Here is a 20149-nt window from a genome sequence, read left to right as displayed (position 1 = left end):
ACACTTGCACACACACCTTTTTGATTATTATTAGACTTAAAATATACACACAGTTAATTGTAAAACCAGCAACATGTTAATGGTTGAAATTACAATATTAACTCTCTGTACACATAATGGGTGACAAGCTAATGAACTAGCTAAACTAGTTAAAGGGGCCCTATCATGCTCATTTTCACTTTCATATTTGTATTTAGTGTCTCTACTGTGACATGTCTCCATGCTTTAATGTTCAAAAAGCTCTTTATTTTCCTCATACTGCTTCTGCTGCAGCACCTCTTTTCACCCTCTGTCTGAAACCAGAGCCCAGTCTGCTCTGATTGGTTATTGGTATTTTGCTCTGACCCTTAGAGATGTCCCGCCCCTTAGCCTACAATGTGTTGGAGCGCGATATATTTTAGCCTTTGCAGACCATTTACATGCACAAAAACCTTTAACACATTATAGGAAAGGGAACACCTTTAATTACAGAAGTATTATTTATGCTATCAAACCATTAATCTCTCCGTGAAAGAAGAATCCCGTCGAAAATAATGTGCATTAACTTTGAAAATCAAGTTGAAAATGCGGTTTGTTTTTCTGTTTTAGTGTTATTTCCATGTTTCAATAGGCGGTCGGAAGTATTTTGAAATGTAGTATTAGTATTTTTACTTCAGTAAAGGTCAGACTACTTATTATTCCTCTTCCCACTACAGTATTAATACAATCATTTGAAAACTAGTGATCTTTTATGAATGAATGAATCCCTTTTGTAAAAGTACAATGTTTACTCTGCTGCTCTTTCCATATATCAGATGTTACCTCTGTCTTCCTGGCACACAACACTCATATGTACTGCCATGATATTGTTGCTGTGTAAGGAGTAACATGCAAAGATTCACACATCAGAGCAAACGGCAGAGGATTGTGTTTACATCTCTAAATAGGATTTGGTTTCAGTGTCTTCACTTCCACAAAGTCTGCAGCATGTTTGTGATCGTTGCATTCTCTATTACTCTTAGTAAACCAACAACAAATGTAAGGGTGACAATGTTTTACAGATCATCCGATAATACAGGTCCTTTGTTTAACTGTAATGTCTTCCAAACTACCAGGTAATACATTAAGTAGTATGGATGTACTTTATTTCCCTCACATTTCATTAAGCAGATAGATGTTAAAGTTCTGTATCAGAAGACTAAACGTAGAGTATGCCAACTTTGTTCAAACATGTTTTCTATTTGATATTTTTGTGTATTACTGTACTAAGATTTAACACTTTTCATGACATACTATGAAATTACTTAAAACGTATTTGACATACAATTCTAGGATTTTAAACTATCTTTCTTAAAACAAGTTTGTATGACATACAGTACAATAACTTTCTCTTTACTGAGTTTTAAAGACATGCTTTGAGTTTTTTTTAAATGTGTAAATTATATTTTGTATAACCCACATTAGTAAGATTTCTTTAATGACAATGTATTCTAATTTAAAGGTCACCTATCATGCTATTTTTAGGCAATAGCATAGGTCTCATATATAAAAATATATAAAAAACATGTCTATGAAGTGTTTTGCTCAAAATAGTAAACGGATCACCCATTCTAGCCATGCCTCATATCCCTCTATTTCACTTCCTGTTTCAAAAGTGCTGCATTTGGGTATAAAGCTTTAAAAAAAGAAAAATTGCAACAAAATAAAAAGGAGGGGGCTGAGCTCATGCAGGAGATTCTACCGGCAGATACTGCGGTGATTAAACGCCATATCATGGATTATCAAAGATAATTTCTGAAACAGTATGGAGCTCAAAGGCTTTCTCTCTTGCTGGTTATACCACAAGGTGAGTTCCTTTTTATTTCCTGCTTCTTCACACACATGCTCTCCAGTACAGGTTAGCTCTGAGTGTTAGCGATGCTAATGTAAACACCGACCATATTACGTCCAAAACAGTCGGGCATTGTTTCTGATAGCAACTTTCTGATAGTGCCGTGGGTCCACATTTCAAGATATTACGTCATATCGGACGCAATTCCAGATCAGCTCCGTTGTACCCCAGTTTTTAGAGATTTGGGTACGGAGAAAAAGAGGATTTTATTTTCTGACGCTGCGTGAGTTTCCCGACACTACGGGGACACATTTATGTATAAAAGACATCAAAAAGTGCATTTTGCATGATAGGTCCCCTTTAAGATATTAGATACTAAGCTATGATTTTATTTACTTATTTTAGGACATGCAAAACTATTCATTTTTGATATTTTTAGAAACAGGACATACTTCATTTTTTATGACATATGCTTTTTAAAGATATTCTTCCATGAAACACTATAGTCTATGGATAATATAATTTAATGACTTTTAAGTACACATATTTTTTAAAGACATGTCTGTTTTATGTAGTCGAGAGCTCTGAAAACTGAGTTTGTGCTCGCTAGTCAACAACAACTTCTCAGTACAGTTTTATTCAAAGTATTTACAGCAGCTGTTCACAACCTCCTCGTAATGCAACACATCAGTGAAAGAACCTCGATACACATTTAAAAGCAAACTACTACTAGTTACAATAAAACTCAAGTTACATGTAAAAACATCTGAATATATTTTACATTCATGTGTATGAGCATTCACCACTAAAATAAAGAATGACATTGTAAAAATGAAGACAAACAACCTGAAAAGGCTTAATTTGTACATGACAATGAAACATTACCCTCAGGAGGAAACATGTTCATTATACAGCGTACGAATAGAAGCTGTGCGGCTTCTTCCACTAAACGGAGACCCTCATTTCCTGCAGTATTTGAACCTTACACTGTGTTCCTATCAGCAGTCCTCTCTGTATGAAGGGACATTTTTAACGGCATCACACCTCGCTCCACAAAGTCCAGAGAATCAGATTTACAAAGTATTTCTCCGTCACTCCTCAAGATTTCTCGTCCACCGTCAGCTCCTGCAGCTGCTCCTGCAGAGCGTCCAGCTGCTCCTCTTCCTCCTCACCTCTCTGCCCCTCTGAAGCTCGCTCCTTCTCCTCCTCGGTCTTCGGCTCCTCTCGTGCGTTCTCCAGGTTCTCGGAGCTCTCGAAGCAGCCGGAGTCCCTCGGCTCCTTGGCCTCCTCCTCTTCCTCCTCAGGCTCGGACTCGTCGTCAGCTACACAGGGCAAATAATCAGATTTAAATACAGAAATACAATCTTCTTTCCTCCTACAATCTTGTTCAGCTGCAGAGAGGAACTTTAGATTCATGTTGTGTGAGCTGGGAATAAACACAAAGGCACAGACCGCTACGATACGTTTTAATTACCGTTTTGTGGGATGTTTTTGGCTTTTACGTTGAATTCTCAAGTCTTTTCTTGTATGGTTGTAAATTAATTAACAACTTTGTGGGATTTTCCTAATAAGAGGAATGTATTCAATGCCCATTTTTATGCTGCCATGTTTTCCTACTTCTTGACATCTGGTAGTGGCTACAAGAAGCTACACAGGTTTGAGTGTTTTTGGCTTACCTATCAAATAATCATTATTATCTAACGATGCATTGTCATTTTTTTAGTAATAGACTTGTCTTATGGTATTGTATGATATTTTCTTATTTTTATTTCATTTCCTGTTCTCTGGAAGCTTTAATTACTCATTTTAAAAGCATTGATGTGTTCCTTATGTATTTGTTTATGTACAGCACTTTGAATTGCCTTGTTGCTGTAATGTGCTTTACTAATGAACTCGCTGCAGCTAATTGTAATGCTAATCCTTAAAGTCTTTTCAACAAATAGCTGTAAACCGGTGTTCAGATCATTAGTGATGGATCGTCTGGAGCACACACACAGTATGATGGGACAAGCGACTGAGCATTAATTAAACTGAGTGTGACGCTGTGCAACGGAGCCATACAATGAAGCTCATTATGCAGCGGAGGCAGAAAAAGGTGATGGAAGCATGAAGTATCCCCCAAAGACACAATTTTCTGTGATATCCGAGTGGCACACGGACTCTGAAATGATCATTAGTGGGATACTTCTCTCAGCTTCTGGATCAGAGGTGTATTTTTAAAGGTTTTTGCAGATTACAGTGTTTGCCCTTACAGTCTCTCAGCAGCTCAGAGGCGCTCAGGATCTTGGAGCGAGCGTCCGGGTCCGTGATGTTCAGCTCGTTCAGGTGAGACTGCTTCAGCCCTGCAAAGTCCTCGAGGCTCTGGAAGCCGTGCATGGACAGCAGAGAGCTCAGCTCCTGAAACACCAACAGCAGAGTTTAGACAGATATGTATTCATATTCTTCCTGCAGTGGTGTCGCAGTGAGACTCTCACCGTGAGGCCGATGCTGTCCAGAACCTCCTCCAGGGATTTGGGTTTGGATTTGGAAAGCCGGTTCTTGCTGTTGCAGCGTCTCCTGCGGGCGGGGGGGCTCTCGTCGGGCAGCAGGTTGACGTAGATGAACTTGAAAGACCCAATTTTGTTGTTGAGCTTCCCGGTCCACGTCCCCACAGGAGGCTTCTCGATGATGTGGATGATGTCGCCTTTCTATAAGAGAGATGACCCATCAGCACAATGAGTCATGATGAGGACAGCAGGTTGAAGGACACCAAAAAAAAGGATGGACAAAAGAAAAGCTTGAGAGCAACATCTGTCTGGTTGTTAAGTCTTTAAAAATATGAGGATTGTATTGAATGACTTTTTTTCATTCAAAGCTTCCATTAAGGCTTTCAAATATCTGTCATATTTTATGACTTCATCAGCCTAGGCAAAAAACGATTTATTTGTTATTATGGTTGTATAAATGCATTTGATGGTGCCATTAGACGTCTTATTTCCGCCCAGTTATTGAGCCTGTCTCCGTTTGTGTGCATCAAGCAAACAGTTGTTTCTAAAGGCTAATAAATATGGATTGAAGCAGAATAGTTTCCTTGTTGTGAACTTTCAAAATGTTTGCGTCGATCACTTTTGAATTTTCTTTTACCTTTGGACTTTACCAAAGGAGATATAGAGATTGTCTGGATCAAATGAGTCTCTGAAAACACAATCCCTTTTAAAATGATCTTATCTTGTGAAACAGACCGTCAGTAATGTGGGGTTCAAACACTTAAAAAATATCAGAGAAACAACCCGTCTGCTCGGTTTATCTGCCCGATAAACATTCCTGTTTGTCATCGTGCAATATACTTATTTATATAAATAGTTATCACCGCAATAAACCGTATTTCATTTAGTCTTAATTTACATTATTTATTTTCATATTCTGTTCTTGTACATATACTATTGACATGTATGACTTTTTGCACTACTTTCTATTTTGTATTTTATTATATTATGTTGTTGGAGGAGCTCAGGTCAGAAGAATTGCATTGCCATTTCTACACTGTAGCTTTGTGCATATGACAATTAAACTTTTGAATCTTGAGAGAGGGAGAGGAAGACCCCCCTGAGACTCACCTGCAGTTTGAGCGACTCCACGTCGTAGGGGCTAGGGGTGAAATCCGTGTGCACCAGAGCGCGGCCACAGAAGGGTCCGGAGTACGAGCTCTCCTCCAGCCGCATGCTGTCCCTCTGGCAGTACCCGCTGTCCAGGCTCTGTCTGTCGCTGCCTGAGGACACAGAGGAAGAGACTCAGCATTCAGATACTTCAGGTGAGGGGTTTTTCCCCTCAACAATTTTGCCCGATGTTCAAACTGCCATGAATAGCCCGACACTGAACTCTTATTGAGCCAATACAATTCTGCCTATGAAGGGCTTTTCTCCTGCCTATTATTTGTTTTACTTCTATTCAGTGGTCATGATGAGGGAGGCGTGTGGTGCAGTGGGGTAGTGGGGTAGTGCGTTGGTGTTCGGATCAGGGGAGAACAGGTTCAAACCCCACTGTAGTCAGTATGTCGTTGTGTCCCTGGGCAAGACACTTCACCCCAAATTGCTCCTGTGGGGATTGCCCACAGTATTGAGTATGTAAGTTGCTTTGGATAAAAGCGTCTAACAAATGACATGTGATGTAATGATGATCGAGGCTTTTGGAACTACATTTCCCATAAGGGGATGTAGACAAAGGAAAAGTTAAATGACTATAATTGTAGACTTTACTTGTATGTCAGCAGAAGTGTCCCATTAATGTGCAATACATGAATATATATTGTAAGAGCATATTCCTTCTTACTCTTAATTTTCTAATTTCTCTCCCATCCAATCTATTTTTATGTCATTCAGTTTCTTTTGATCGTTTAGAGTGGGATTTTTTTTATTACAACGTAACTAAGGACACAACAAACACTACTACTTTATTTCATTGATACTGAAGAAAACTTTAAAATGTGATGATTCTCAGGATCATTATGGAAACATCTTCTACTCTCCCTCACAGTGAGAACCCTCTGGATCTCAGCTACAGATGTGCACTCACTGCCTGACAGCTGGCGGCTGAAGTGTGCCGGCGCGGCGTCCTCCGACCCGGTGGAGCACACAGACGTCCTCTGTCCTGCCAGCAGATCAGGCAGCCAATCAGAGGGGACCGGAGACAGCTCCTCTCCACTCTCACCCTGCAGAGAGACCATTCATCTTCAGTTCACTGAGTTAATCATGTTGAACTTAAACTAAAAGGTCCCATAATGATAACGTTTTCCTTAGGAATTATTGTTACAACTGAAACTGAGAAATGTAGTAAAACCTATTAGACTAGTCAAAAATATAAACAATGCTTAAAACGTCATAAATGTAACTGTTTTAATCGGTCAGGGTGGAGCCAATTTTTATTTGTTGGTCAATAACAGTGCATCATACAGTATAGCCATCATATTTCTTGTGTGAAGAAAAATAAGGCTGTCAGATAAATGAATTGGAGTAAAAAGAGTACAATCATTACCTCTATATTGTAGAGGAATGGAAATGTTAAGTGTCATTAAAATTCAAGGCACTTGTATAAACTTTAATACAACACTTGGATAAATGTACTTTCAACGACTACAAAAGCACACACATTCGGCTTCTTTTGTAAACCACAGTACATACATGTGTCCACTAGATGGAGACAGTTCCAATCTTTTTGTAACAACAGCTGAACGAAAAGATGTCAAGGTGAGGTTTTATATATTAAAAGTAGGGCCGGGACTTTAACGCGTTAATTAAGATTAATTAATTACACAAAAATTAACGCGTTAAAAAAATTAACGCATTTTAATCGCACTTATTTTTGCACCGCGGAACGTTTCTCACTGGATGAGTTTCAGGCGTACCGATTATACTGGAGCACCAACTAACGTTCATGACTTCAGACAACAACAAACCACAGTGAACAACAGTGGGAAATGTTGTTTTAAAAAAACGGACGGATGGAAGCGTTGATAAGAGCACGGTTGTGTGCAAATTATGCAAAAAGGAATTCGCATATCACCGCAGCACATCAAGCCTCAAGTATCACCTCAATGCAAAACATATAGCAGATAGCGTGGAAGCTAGCGTGGACGTTAGCCTCTTTTATCGCGTTCACACCATACAGTCTATGGTTCACACCAAAAAGAGCCGGTACTAAAATTAGTTCATGAGAACCTTTTTACCCCCACGAAAGTCCCTGCTAGAGAGCAGAGAGCTGCTAGAGAGCAGGGACTTTCGTACGGCTCTCTTGTGAGAAAAGAGCTATATTTCTGATTGGCTGGGCGGATTGCAAACCACGCCCTGTAAAACTCCCAAAAAGTTTGGTGAAGCCGCCATTTTATTATCCTCGCATTAGCATTATTAGCATTAGCATTAGCCCAGCGCAGAAACGCAGAGAGACTAACTTATGGCAACACAAAATAAAACATGGGAGCGGTGGAGATGAGGAGGTGTCGGCGTTCTGGCGATTTACTCGGAAGGCTTCAGTAGAAGCTGCTGGGACTCCCAGCAGCTTCTACTGAAGCCTTCCCCAACTCCGGGGACCTCCGGCCGGGGACTTTGGGCGGCAGTATACGCCGTGAAGTGGTTTGCGGCCTGCCAGTAAACCCAAAGCAGAAGAAGAAGAAGTGACGTCAGCGGCTTCATTTGTTCTCATGAACTAAGTTCTCATGAACCTTTGTGGGAAAAGTACTGCGGTGTGAATGCGCCTAATGGTATACTAAAATCCATGTGAAAAAAATTGCTTCTCACTGTTCTCAGGTCAAATATTTATATGCGATTAAAAATGCGATTAATTTCGATTAATTAATTACAAAGCCTCTAATTAATTAGATTAATTTTTTTAATCGAGTCCCGGCCCTAATTAAAAGATATGATTTCAAAGTTTTAAATGATAATGATACTGTTAGATACAGTGATCATGTAATTTTAGCTGAAGTGTAACAGTAAACAGGATCTTACCCCCTCCTCAGCCAGAGCCTTCTGCACCATCTTGGATGTTTTGCGGGTCATGGTGCGTGAGATGACTTTTCGCCATTTCTTTCCCAGTTTGCTGCCACTCTTCACTGCTTCCTCGACTGTGGCACACTCTTCCCCCTGAAGAAGAGTGAGAACATCAATCAGCTGTTTGGAAATTAGATGTGGCACAACTATATTAGAATCAGGTCAATTGAGGTTTAAAAAAAGCCCGAAATATGACATTAACAGTAAATCATTCTCACAGTGGTGTCACCGTCACAAATTCACTTCTCACAAACTAGAAAACATTGAGATTTTGTGGTAATGGGGTTTGCATTCCCCCACACTGCAGATATCCACAAAGTGACACACACACACACACACACACACACACACACACACACACACACACACACACACACACACACACACACACACACACACACACACACACACACACACACACACACACACACACACACACACACACACCTAAACAAACACCTGTACTCTATTTCTGCTAAGTTTCTGAGAGCGATACCAGACATAACTCTGCCTATAGACAAACACTGTGGACTCAGAAATGAGAGCTAATGATGTTTTAAGTATTTTCATTATGGGGCAGTCACAGTAAATGCATTGTGTGAAACTCTGCATTGTGTGAGGACCATTGACTAAGAGGACACAGAGGTTGAGTCCCCTCCATTTTGCCAAGGAAAAGAACGCAGATGGTCGGTTCGATTAAAAGATAATTGATTCACTCAGAAATATAGCTGTATTAAGGCTCTGTCACACATCCCTGAAATTACTATCCACCGTATGTTCACTTCTTCTATCAAATAAAAAGGCGAAACATATTAGCTTCTAACGCTGAGGCATATTCGCAACTTCCTGTGCAGCGTGACTTAAGTAAAACTTCCATATAAATATCACTTTGGTCACTTACCAGCATTTGAGCATGACACAGAGCCCTTTTTAACATTGAGCGTCCTTCTGTGGCTTCCTCGAACCGGCAGCTAGTGATTTATTTTAAGATAGAAAAGTCCATAATAGTGAACTGTAACAGAGGCCTTTATGTATATTTAATACAGTACTATGTACTCGGATTCTCATGACAAACTTAACCTTTACATCGATTGTGGGCTGTGGTCATGACTTTCTCTCACAAAACTAAATTGTGTTTAGATTTTCTTCAGAATCAGAAACAGGTTTATTGCCAGGTAGGTTCACAAATACGAGGAATTTGACTTGATGTCGTGGTGCATCAAAAATCTAATATAAAACAAAAAATCTGTCAGGACACCGTAATAAAATAGTTAAATAGTAATAAAATAAAGTAGTAATTTACAGAGAAATAGAATGTAATGAATTATAGAATATAAACTATGAAATAAGAATATGTGCAGTAAGCAGTATGAACATTGTGTGCATTAATGTAATGCATATAGAGACTACGTTGTGACTGAGGTAAAGTGTCAGTGAAGAGTGAAGAGAGTTAAGGGTTAAGCTTTCCAAATACTAGGCCTCCCTGGCCAATTAGTCATTTCTTAAATGCTTTTTGGTACTGAATGACCTTTATCAAGTACATCTCTGGTTACACAAGATTTGAAGAGGTGCTTTTGCATGATTACTTGTGGAGAGACTCACTTTTAGAGACTTAAATAAATGTATCAATCACAACTATTCGAATAAGAACTTCATTAACTACTTAATACCCACATTGACAAACACACAGCTGCCACAGAGACAGAGGGATGTAATAACATTTGAATAAAAAAGCCTGTCTTGGGGTAAAACCAGCTGGTTAGCTGCTTGCCGTGTCTGTCTGACACAGGCTCTCTGCTTGAGAAACTCACGGACATCCTGTCTGCTGTCATGCTGCTGCGCTGTGTGCAATGCTTCGTCTTTTTACTTCCTCTCTTCTTCTACACTTCTATGCTTATTTATCCTCCAACTTCCACTCAGGATTTTCAGAACACTACTGGAAAGTTATTTAAGTTCTGTGAATTAAAAAAAAAGTGTTAACACATTCCCACACATGTGAGGAAGTTCAAACTTCTGTAACAGCGACTGATAACAACTTCTGCTGGTCCTTTCAGTCTCTCCTCATGCAGAGTCATTTTGGTTTTGGGTATAATAGTCCCAGCAGGCCTAATGAGGAACAATGTGATAAAGGATCTGTCTTTTAGGAACTTAAAACACAAAGAGTTCAAAGATATCTACTTCTACTTTTCCAAACCGTACAAACCGTACAGTGTGTCTGATGTTTGGTATAACTTACATTCTCCTCTAAGGCCAACTCCCTCTCTGACACCACAGGAGAGGTGGGTTTGTGCTTTATAAAATCCTTGAAGCTGCTGGACCTCTGCAGAGAGAGCTGGAAACACACAGAGAATTGCATTTATTTTTAACTCGTGATACAAAAAGATTAGAGCAAAGGGCCCCCAATAAAATGTTTACCATAAAGCAAAAGGTGTAATCAAAAAGGCATTTCCAAAAAAAGGGTTGTCATGGTCGTTTGGTGGTTTTTACTGTAATGCAACACTGATAATGCTCATCTCACATTGTGTAGACATGTTCTTATCTCTGCAAATGTGTGAACAGAATGAATCTGGGGGGGGTTGGGGTTTCTCAGAAGCAACATGTTTAGAAGCCCATGTTTCTCCCAGAGTTATTAAAGATAAAGCCATGCATCTGGGTCATGCTGCACACAAAGCAAAATGGTTTTAAAACAAAAACTCAATGCTCTTATGTAAAGGCAAGTGGTTTTACATGAATACACTTTCTGTTAATTCTTCAATTTCTTATTTCAAATGTTGTAATCTGCCAATTTTTTTTTTTTTATGAAAAGAGAAATAATTTAGTCAGAAAATAGTGACACATTTTCCCTCACACTTTACTGACATCTCAACATTGATCATTTTCTCCCAACATTTCTTTTTCAAAACATCTTAATAATTAAGGAATTGTAGGCCTTTATACTTGAACAATTACTTAAAAGGATGAGTCACTTGTGGAAAAGGCTGCTGAAAAATCTGCTTGAATATGATTCAAAGACTTATTTTTCACCAAAATAGACAATTTTTTAAAACCTTTTTAACAATTTTGCAATCTTCAGACTCCTTTAGTTCTAGTGGAAACTCTTTGTCTAATTTTCCATGCCATCACTCGTCTCTGTGCTTGATTTTATCGCAGCTCATCCTTCTCAATTCTTAGTTGAAACCACAGGAAACAAAGGGCAAAGCTTGAGCAACTGCTGGCAGCCAATCGCTGCAGACATCCAGTCTGTCTGCGTCTAACCTGAAGATTAAACCACCACTGTGAATGCCCTCCATCATTATGAGGCTATTTCCAGTATTTCTGGTAAATGTCTCTTTTTCCTGCCGCAGTTCTCCTGCCTGAAAAACCACAAAGCTTTCAGATCTATTACGGCTGAGAGTAGATCAGTGGATCAATGATGCTCTGCAGCCTGGATTAGGGCCAGGGAGAAGAGTGTGAAGAGACAGTTACCGAGAACAAAGACAGAGATGTGTTGTAACGAGGCGGGAGTTGGACCACAGGAGTGTAGATGTTGATGGAAAGTAGGGGCACTGGTGTTGAGCGTAGGAGGCTCGCTCTCAACACACCAGAAGCCACAAAGCCCAACATGACTCAAACTACATCTGCAGCAATGATTCACTGCGCCAGAATAGAGGAACCTTACTTTACAAAAGAACAACTGGGGCCACAGTATTTAGACAATTAAAATATTTTTAAATATAAAGATTGAGCTTTATGTTGTGTGTGTGTGGCTTTGTTCAGCTTCACCACAAAGGTTTGCAGACATCCTGTGTTGAGACGATGTGCACACAAAGACAGCTGTGCTAGATGTTGAAATGCAAACAAGTGTTTTGAAATATGTGATTAACACCTCTTCACAATGGCAGTCTATAATATTTACGTTTTTTTAAAAGCTCACATATGAGGATGTTCACTCTAAACGTTCCAAGACAACAAAAAAAGTAAACTCACCTTCTTCTTTTGCACCTGCTCCTTTTCCGAGGCATTGGAAGTCCTTCGCCTCAACATCTTCTTGTTCTTCTTCAGCGGTCCTTGAGGAGATTTCTCTGGACGTAAAGCTGAGGGAGCGATACACAGAGTGAGAGTTCCTGTCACCGTGCTGTCAATGCCAAAAGTTGTCAGATAAAAAAAAGGTAGAGCTGCGACTCCGCTGCAGCCGAACAGGGTGCAAGAAGTGGAGAGGAAGTCACGTGGCGACGCAGAAACTGAAGAGGCAAAACCCTGTTTTTGGTCCTCTGGTTTACACAGAGGGCAAAGGGTTTGTTGCAGGCTTCTTTCAGCCTGCATGCTATAAGCTCTCAAACTGAACCGACTCACACTCACAACTCAATCTTGAATACCACTACAGATATAAACAAATAAAAAAGGTAAAAAAGAAAGTCTTCCCTTCTGTGAATCCTGCTCGATACAGGTCTTTTTTCAAATAATCAACCTCCAGTCTCATTTATACTCAAATGTTCAGGTTGATAAAAATAAATGTCAAAACAATAATGAATAAGGGGCAGATGTTTAAAGCAGATACACATCGAAGTCACCTCTTGCTGCATGTCTTTGTATTACAACATTTCTACTGCCACAGAAGTTAGTTTAACTTCAGCAAAATCTCAAGTAGAAATTAAGTAAAGAAAGATCTCCATCATGCAACACATGCTTTGAGTCATTTTTTTAAATTAATTTTTGTAGGTTCTGTGCTCAATCAAAAACACATTTGCCATACTGTAGCCCCTGAGGTGTGGAAGTGAAAGACAAATGTAAAGATGACATTTAGAAACTCAGTAACGGCTTTGCAGCTGCAGCAGAGGAGCCACCACAGCTACAGGAGGCCAGAACAACACAGACTAATGATCAGACAACAGAGGGTATTCATACAACATGTGGGGAAAGACATGTACAAATATCCAAAACAGACAATTAGGACAACAAACTTGAGTGAGTCAGAGATGTGCGTGCGTTTGGATGAACACTCAGCCTGCAGGAGAAGGCTACTATTGGCACTCGACGCAGAGAGGGAAGTCAAATGTTAGTCAACTTAGGCTTGTTATTTTGGTGGGGTGGCAAACCACATGATAAGAGCATGCCCTATTTTAGTTTCCCGTCAGCCGACCTAAGGTTGGCAACAAACTCATCTGTCTGCAGGTCGACAAAAACAATAAGCAGCAGATTTTGATCTACACTGTGGTTACCTGAAACCTCACAGGTAGTGGTGGAAGAAGAACTCGGATAGCGATTCTACACTAAAGACACAGAAAAATAAAGCATTTCAAATGTTACTTCTCTTAACTATTATCAGAAAAATATACAAAAAATATTAAAAGGCAAAAGTATCATTATGCAGAATATGCCCTTTCACAATGTTAAAATACCATTACTTGTTATATGATATATATTTTATTATTATGACGCATTGTGAGCAGATTTTTGTTGTTGTAGTTTGTTAAAGCAGACCTTAAATCATACTATTTTCTATATTGTTGGGTAATTGTATACAGTACAATGAATTCAATGCTAATAAAATGATCATATGTAAATGTCAAATATATATATATTAGGGCCGGGACTCGATTAAAAAAATTAATCTAATTAATTAGAGGCTTTGTAATTAATTAATCGAAATTAATCGCATTTTTAATCACATATAAATATTTGACCTGAGAACAGTGAGAAGCAATTTTTTTCACATGGATTTTAGTATACCATTAGGCGCATTCACACCGCAGTACTTTTCCCACAATGGTTCATGAGAACTTAGTTCATGAGGACTCTTTGAATTTGGGGATGGATTAGGCAAATGAAGCCGCTGACGTCACTTCTTCTTCTTCTGCTTTGGGTTTACTGGCAGGCCGCAAACCACTTCACGGCGTATACTGCCGCCCAAAGTCCCCGGAGTTGGGGACTGGCTTCAGTAGAAGCTGCTGGGAGTCCCAGCAGCCTTCCGAGTAAATCGCCAGAACGCCGACACCTCCTCATCTCCACCGCTCCCATGTTTTATTTTGTGTTGCCATAAATTAGTCTCTCTGCGTTTCTTCGCTGGGCTAATGCTAATAATGCTAATGCGAGGATAATAAAATTCACAACACTTTTTGGGAGTTTTACGGGGCGTGGTTTGCAATCCGCCCAGCCAATCAGAAATATAGCTCTTTTCTCACAAGAGAGCCGTGCGAAAGTCCCTGCTCTCTAGCAGCTCTCTGCTCTCTAGCAGGGACTTTCGTGGGGGTAAAAAGGTTCTCATGAACTAATTTTAGTACCGGCTCTTTTTGGTGTGAACGCGATAAAAGAGGCTAACGTCCACGCTAGCTTCCACGCTAGCTGCTATATGTTTTGCATTGAGGTGATACTTGAGGCTTGATGTGCTGCGGTGATATGCGAATTCCTTTTTTCATAATTTGCACACAACCGTGCTCTTATCGACGCTTCCATCCGTCCGTTTAAAAAAAAACATATCCCACTGTTGTTCACTGTAGTTTGTTGTTGTCTGAAGTCATGAACGTTAGTTGGTGCTCCAGTATAATCGGTACGCCTGAAACTCATCCAGTGAGAAACGTTCCGCGGTGCAAAAATAAGTGCGATTAAAATGCGTTAATTTTTTTAACGCGTTAATTTTTGTGTAATTAATTAATCTTAATTAACGCGTTAAAGTCCCGGCCCTAATATATATATATATATATATATATATATATAAAGTAACTACTGCTGACACATACATGTAGTGAAGTAAATACTAAAATATTGCCTGTTACAATGTAGTGTTAATAGTTTCACTTGTTCACTACTGGTTCTTGGATGGATGAGTATTTGTAATATTTGGTTTTATTTCAACAATATAACTAACTTATAAAACTTGACTTGTGGATGTAAACTACACAAAACCAATCTAATATTGCACTTGAAAAGGTAAAGAGGAACCCGATGGAGTTCATGACCACTAGCCAAGCTTTGACAGCAAAGGCAGATGTAAATACAGTATTTCAAATATTTAGCTTTGCACATCCTATATGAGGAGAGGAAGTACATGCACTCATCAAGGTGAGTAACAGTGAATGTTAACATGCTGTTTACAAGCAACTTTACAGGGCACATTTAATAAGTGAATAACGTACTTAAGCCTTGAGATTACCACATGTAAAGATGTTGAAATGTACTGCACAACAACAAAACACAGCAGAAGCGACTTCTGTTCACAGAGAACAATGATCTCATACAGTACATGTTGTTCCTCTTTTTCAGGGCCTCTTTACCACAGACCCGAATGAATAGGGAGGAATATTACTTTTACTGTAAACTGTCCAACTTTCTGAGTCTAGGGTTTCTGCATGAGCTTTCAGAGCTGTTTGACAGGAGGATGCAGATGCAGGGCTCTGCACATTCACACCTTGTTGCTAGTTGCTGCTAGGCAACTAGTCTTCTGCCTGTATTAGCACTTTACATGTAGAAGTAAAACCACAGGATTTGCTCACAGCTGTTTTTACGAGTTTTCATGTTTGTTTTGTTTTAGGTTGTCGTTATATTAAAAATATATTAATAACGAAAACATTTCTTAATCAGAAAGAACCAGTGGCTTTTAGCGACTGCAGTCTTTAAAATGAAGTTACTATACCACTTGTAGCCGGCTAACTTAGCTTAGTACAAATACTTCAAACAGGTGGTGACACATTGTGTGCAGCATAATGAAGTTTAGGAAGTTTGGAGGAGTAGCCTATATAGCAGGGTTGCCAACTTTGGGTACCTGGCTGGAGTGAGATTTTGATATCATGGGTTTAATTACACATACTGTATGCGCACTAAATGACTGCTATCGTGTCAGTAGCGGGACCTTAGCATATATATAGGATATATATACGAATACACAATATTGGACACAGACTATAAAGGGCACACAGTTTCATTCACTAATGAAAGTCAAACACATGTTTGTTTCCACTGTTTTATTGTGTGCATAGGCCTGTCGCAATAAGCAATTAAATGACTTATCGTAGGATAAATAAAAATGAACTCCATAACTTTTCTGACCTCGATACATTCCCATTTGTATGTGACTAGCAGTTTGACAGGATGTACTTGAATTATTATTATATATTATCATTATGTCAGTGGTCTAAAATGGTCATACAACGGTGCCGACAATATTATCGTTTATCGCAATAATTTCCGGGAAAATGTATCCAACAAAATTAATTATCGTGAGAGGCCTATAGCCTACATCAGGGGTGCCCAACCTTTTTTGAACCGAGAGCTACTTTTAAAGTTGCCAGTCTGCCGAGATCTACCAGTCCAAATAGAGAGGCGTAGCCATTACTGACAGCCTACTACCAGGTAAATACACACTGCTACTTGTATAAAACTGACCTTTGTACGATTAATACTTCATAAAATACTGCAGATCCTTTATTTTACCTCTTTCTAATCTACACACATACAAGTATTTAACTGAAGTTACACAACAGTGTTGTTGATACGGAGTTGGAGTTTATTCACACGTCACTACAGTGGGTAATGTTTTCAAGTAACATTGAACAGTGCTGCCACATATGACACAGGAAAACAAGAAAATACTCTGAACCCTTTCTTTGCCATTATATAAAAATAGTGTTGCTACAAAAGTATACATTAGGCTTACTAATAAGACAACTCAGATCTGAAGCTACACAGGAATCTGCAGCCAAAGTGCAATAAAAAAGACAAAATTAATAGAATCAAACCCTTTTTTTGTTGCATTTTAGTAGAATATCAAAAGAAATGCCTTTAAAATAGGATGCAAGCAACACTAGTTTCTTAACCTGAATTGATAATAGACTATAATCAATTTAAACAGATCAGATCTTAATGTTTGCATTCTTATACCATTTTGTACAATAATTATAATGAATACGTTCAGACAAACTAAAACTTACAGCTGATTAATAACGGTATCAAACTTGTGTTTTTATTATATCAAAAACCTGTTGAAATGCTACTGTTATTTTTACTGTCCCCAAAAAGCGCGTCGCAGCCTCCAGGAATGCTTCTTTCACAACTTCGCCGTCTTTGAAAGACTTCATGTGTTTCTCAAGAACGTGACTGACACGATAAGATGCTATGGTAGCAGCCTTGCTCTTGTTGTTGGGCCTGGTGAAAATGGACTGCTGTGCATTTAGTTGTCCTCTCAGGCCCCTCCCCTTTTGGAGCGTAGGGCAGAATTAGGAGGGAATTCCGTCTCGGAGCGTTTGTGCACTGTTTTTAAATGCCGCTCCTAAATTACCCTTCTTCGATAAAGCAACACTCGCATTGCAGATGAGACAGATGGACTTTGAATTGGAATAGATACAAAAATAATCATCCTCCCACTCGGAGTGAAAATTATATATTTTGGGCTTTTTTGCTTCAGCCATAATTGCGGTCTTGTGTGTGTGCGGACTGTCACTCCTGTTGACACGGACAACGTCAGCGAAATAGTGCCCACTGCCCACCAGCCACGCCCCGACACATGGGGTCACGCCGGCCAATCACAAAGCTTTGAAGCGTTCAAGTGCATTATTCTGGCACAGGAAGATTATGTTACAAGACATTAACGATAAAACAGAATATTGTTGTTCTATTTTAGACACATCTCGCGATCGACTGGGAATCTCCCCGCGATCGACTGGTTGGGCACCCCTGGCCTACATGAAACACACACACACAAATAAATCTACAGACTTACTCCAAACTGTCAAATATATTAATTAACGCACTCTCACACTCTTTTACTATATTTTGGCCTAGTAGAACAATAAGCAGTAGACTTTTACTTGTTATCATTTCTACTGGATCTTAGATCTGCGCATGCGCAATACGGGTCGGGGATTAACCAACCGTCTCCCACTGCTCTGCTGTCTGTTAACGTTAAGAGTGGTGGGGGCGGGGAGGGAGCGAATCGACAGCTTGAGCAGCTGTCAACTCAACATTGTAAATAACCAACCAAAAACGATCGCCGGTTCATCTTGTTTTTGGCGTGAGAATAGTTTGGGCAGCGTGAGAGCGTGAGATTGAGAGTGAAAGCGTGTGTTACACGCCAGATGCGTGAGAGTTGGCAACCCTGATATAAATATATTACTTACAAAAAACAGGGACAAATTATGAAATACATTAATAATTATAATACAAATCTTTTTTTCCCACAAAGTCTGTAGCCTAAACATTTTTTGTTTATGCTACAAGTTACTTGGCAAACCAACAACTCTGTGGCTAACGTTAGCTCTTAGCTAGCTGATATGTAAGCCTCTACGTACCGCACTTTATGTGCCCTTTAAGAGTTGAACAAAGTTGGCGGTTTTTGAGTGTCTACCTGGGATCATTTATCTCAATGTTTTGCACATTGCCGTGTGCTTTTTTAAGTAAACAAAGAGTCTATAAAATTAAAGCGACAGGTGTCACAGGCGTGTATCATTGTAACGTTCTGCTGGTGTGAATATCAAACGCACCTTTCCCTCCTGCCCCCACAATATGATTGGCTGCTTGATTCTAAGTACCGGCAGCCTTGTCAGGTAGGCCTACCAACAAGAGTTGATCCCTTGAACACTTTTCATACAGTACTCTTTGGGCATTGTGTATGGTATTAGTTTTGTATCATAAAGATAAAGCAACACTTTTTCAGAATAAAGCAAAACTATGAGTTTAAAAGAAAAAAAAACTGAGTCAAGCAAAATAAAATACATTTCAAAAATAAAACTATAAGTTGCAAACAAATCATTTGTGTAATCATGTAAACTATAAGTCTTTTTTCTTTGTTTTAACATACGTTTTTGTTTGCAGTTCTTGTTTCTTCTTTTTCAATGATCAGACTTTTGCTCTCGCTGCAGCTCTCTCTTTTGCGCTCCCTCATCTTTTGTTTGAGATTCTGACACAAACCTCCCAGGTGGGCGGGACTTTCAGGGGTGCGTCCCCATTGGCTACTCAGTTTTTGAGTGACAGCCCAGTCCTCCAGCGATTGTACAGTGCGGTAGCTAGCTGAGCATGGACAGAAGAACCAGCATTTCAATTATTATAATACTTCAAGTGAAAATATATGTAAGTATTGATCATTTGTGTTGTTTGTGCTATACGGTCTGTTTCTTTATTGTGTTAAGTGAGAAGTAAAGCTGTGCTATGAAAGTTAGCTTTTGCTACCTTTAGATCCATAACAATGCAAGCTAAGTAGCCTAACAGTTAGCTACATAGCTAGCAGTGAGTGAGCGTTCAGACACCGGCGCACACACTCAAACAGACTCGTGTGCCTGACTCTACCAACAGGTTTTCATGATTCTGTTTAGATATGCAAGTATAAGCCATGATAGCTTATTTTATTTACACGCTAATTTGATATGGAAATCAATGGAGGCTGAGTTAACTTTGTAGGAAAACCTACCGTCCATGAGCTGTGTTTTATTTGTTAACTTCATATTTTTCATTTCCTAAAACATTTATTTTCCTCTCATATTAACAGTGTGGATCATTGAGACAGCGTGGCGTCCAGAGTCTTATCCCGTGTTCCCACTTCCTCTGAGGGGACAGCACGGAGGGGGGGCATGAAGAAAGAACTGCACCAGCTTCATCCACGCTGGCGTTACTGTTATCACTGGCTCAGTGTCATTTAATTTGACCAAATGTCTTTACATATACATTTAATAGATTTTACTATTATCCACCTTTTTGTTTTATGCCCTTTTATTTAAAACATTCTTTGAGACTTCATCTTCTGGTTCAAATTTCAATAAATGTAATTTATATAATCACTCTTTTGTCTTTATTCTACATGAAAATGTTAGAGATTCCATTCAAATCTGTTGATTATTCATATCTTCCTCAGGCT

General features: G+C 39.3%; 1 protein-coding gene across 2 annotated transcripts; it reads right to left on the bottom strand.

The window, feature by feature from the left end:
- Positions 1–2318: 2318 nt before the first annotated feature.
- Positions 2319–12554, bottom strand: sash3 (SAM and SH3 domain containing 3). Of its 2 annotated transcripts, XM_034211841.1 has the most exons (8): positions 12298–12539; positions 10568–10663; positions 8290–8424; positions 6362–6497; positions 5407–5558; positions 4285–4497; positions 4063–4207; positions 2319–3132 (listed from the first exon to the last, which is right to left on the bottom strand). In XM_034211841.1, the coding sequence occupies exons 1-8, from the start codon at positions 12352–12354 to the stop codon at positions 2909–2911; spliced, it is 1158 nt and encodes a 385-aa protein (XP_034067732.1). In that variant the 5' UTR covers positions 12355–12539; the 3' UTR covers positions 2319–2908. The 2 variants fall into 2 exon arrangements, with proteins under 2 accessions (XP_034067732.1, XP_034067733.1); XM_034211842.1 differs by lacking the exon at positions 10568–10663 and having other exon boundaries at positions 12298–12554.
- Positions 12555–20149: the final 7595 nt, after the last annotated feature.

This window comes from Gymnodraco acuticeps, unplaced genomic scaffold, assembly GCF_902827175.1.
Source record: "Gymnodraco acuticeps unplaced genomic scaffold, fGymAcu1.1, whole genome shotgun sequence".
Taxonomy (NCBI): Eukaryota; Metazoa; Chordata; class Actinopteri; order Perciformes; family Bathydraconidae; genus Gymnodraco; species Gymnodraco acuticeps.
The sequence above is the reverse complement of the archived record's forward strand: the minus strand, read 5'-3'. Positions and strand labels throughout refer to the sequence as shown.

Excerpts from the sequence above, each read along its gene's own strand:
- sash3 (XM_034211841.1), bottom strand. The coding sequence starts at position 12,354 with ATGTTGAGGCGAAGGACTTCCAATGCCTCGGAAAAGGAGCAGGTGCAA. Across the intron at positions 5,559-6,361 it reads CAGCCGCCAGCTGTCAGGCA|GCAGCGACAGACAGAGCCTG; the intron begins GTGAGTGCACAT and ends CTGTGTCCTCAG. Across the intron at positions 4,208-4,284 it reads TGGACAGCATCGGCCTCACG|GAGCTGAGCTCTCTGCTGTC; the intron begins GTGAGAGTCTCA and ends TTGGTGTTTCAG.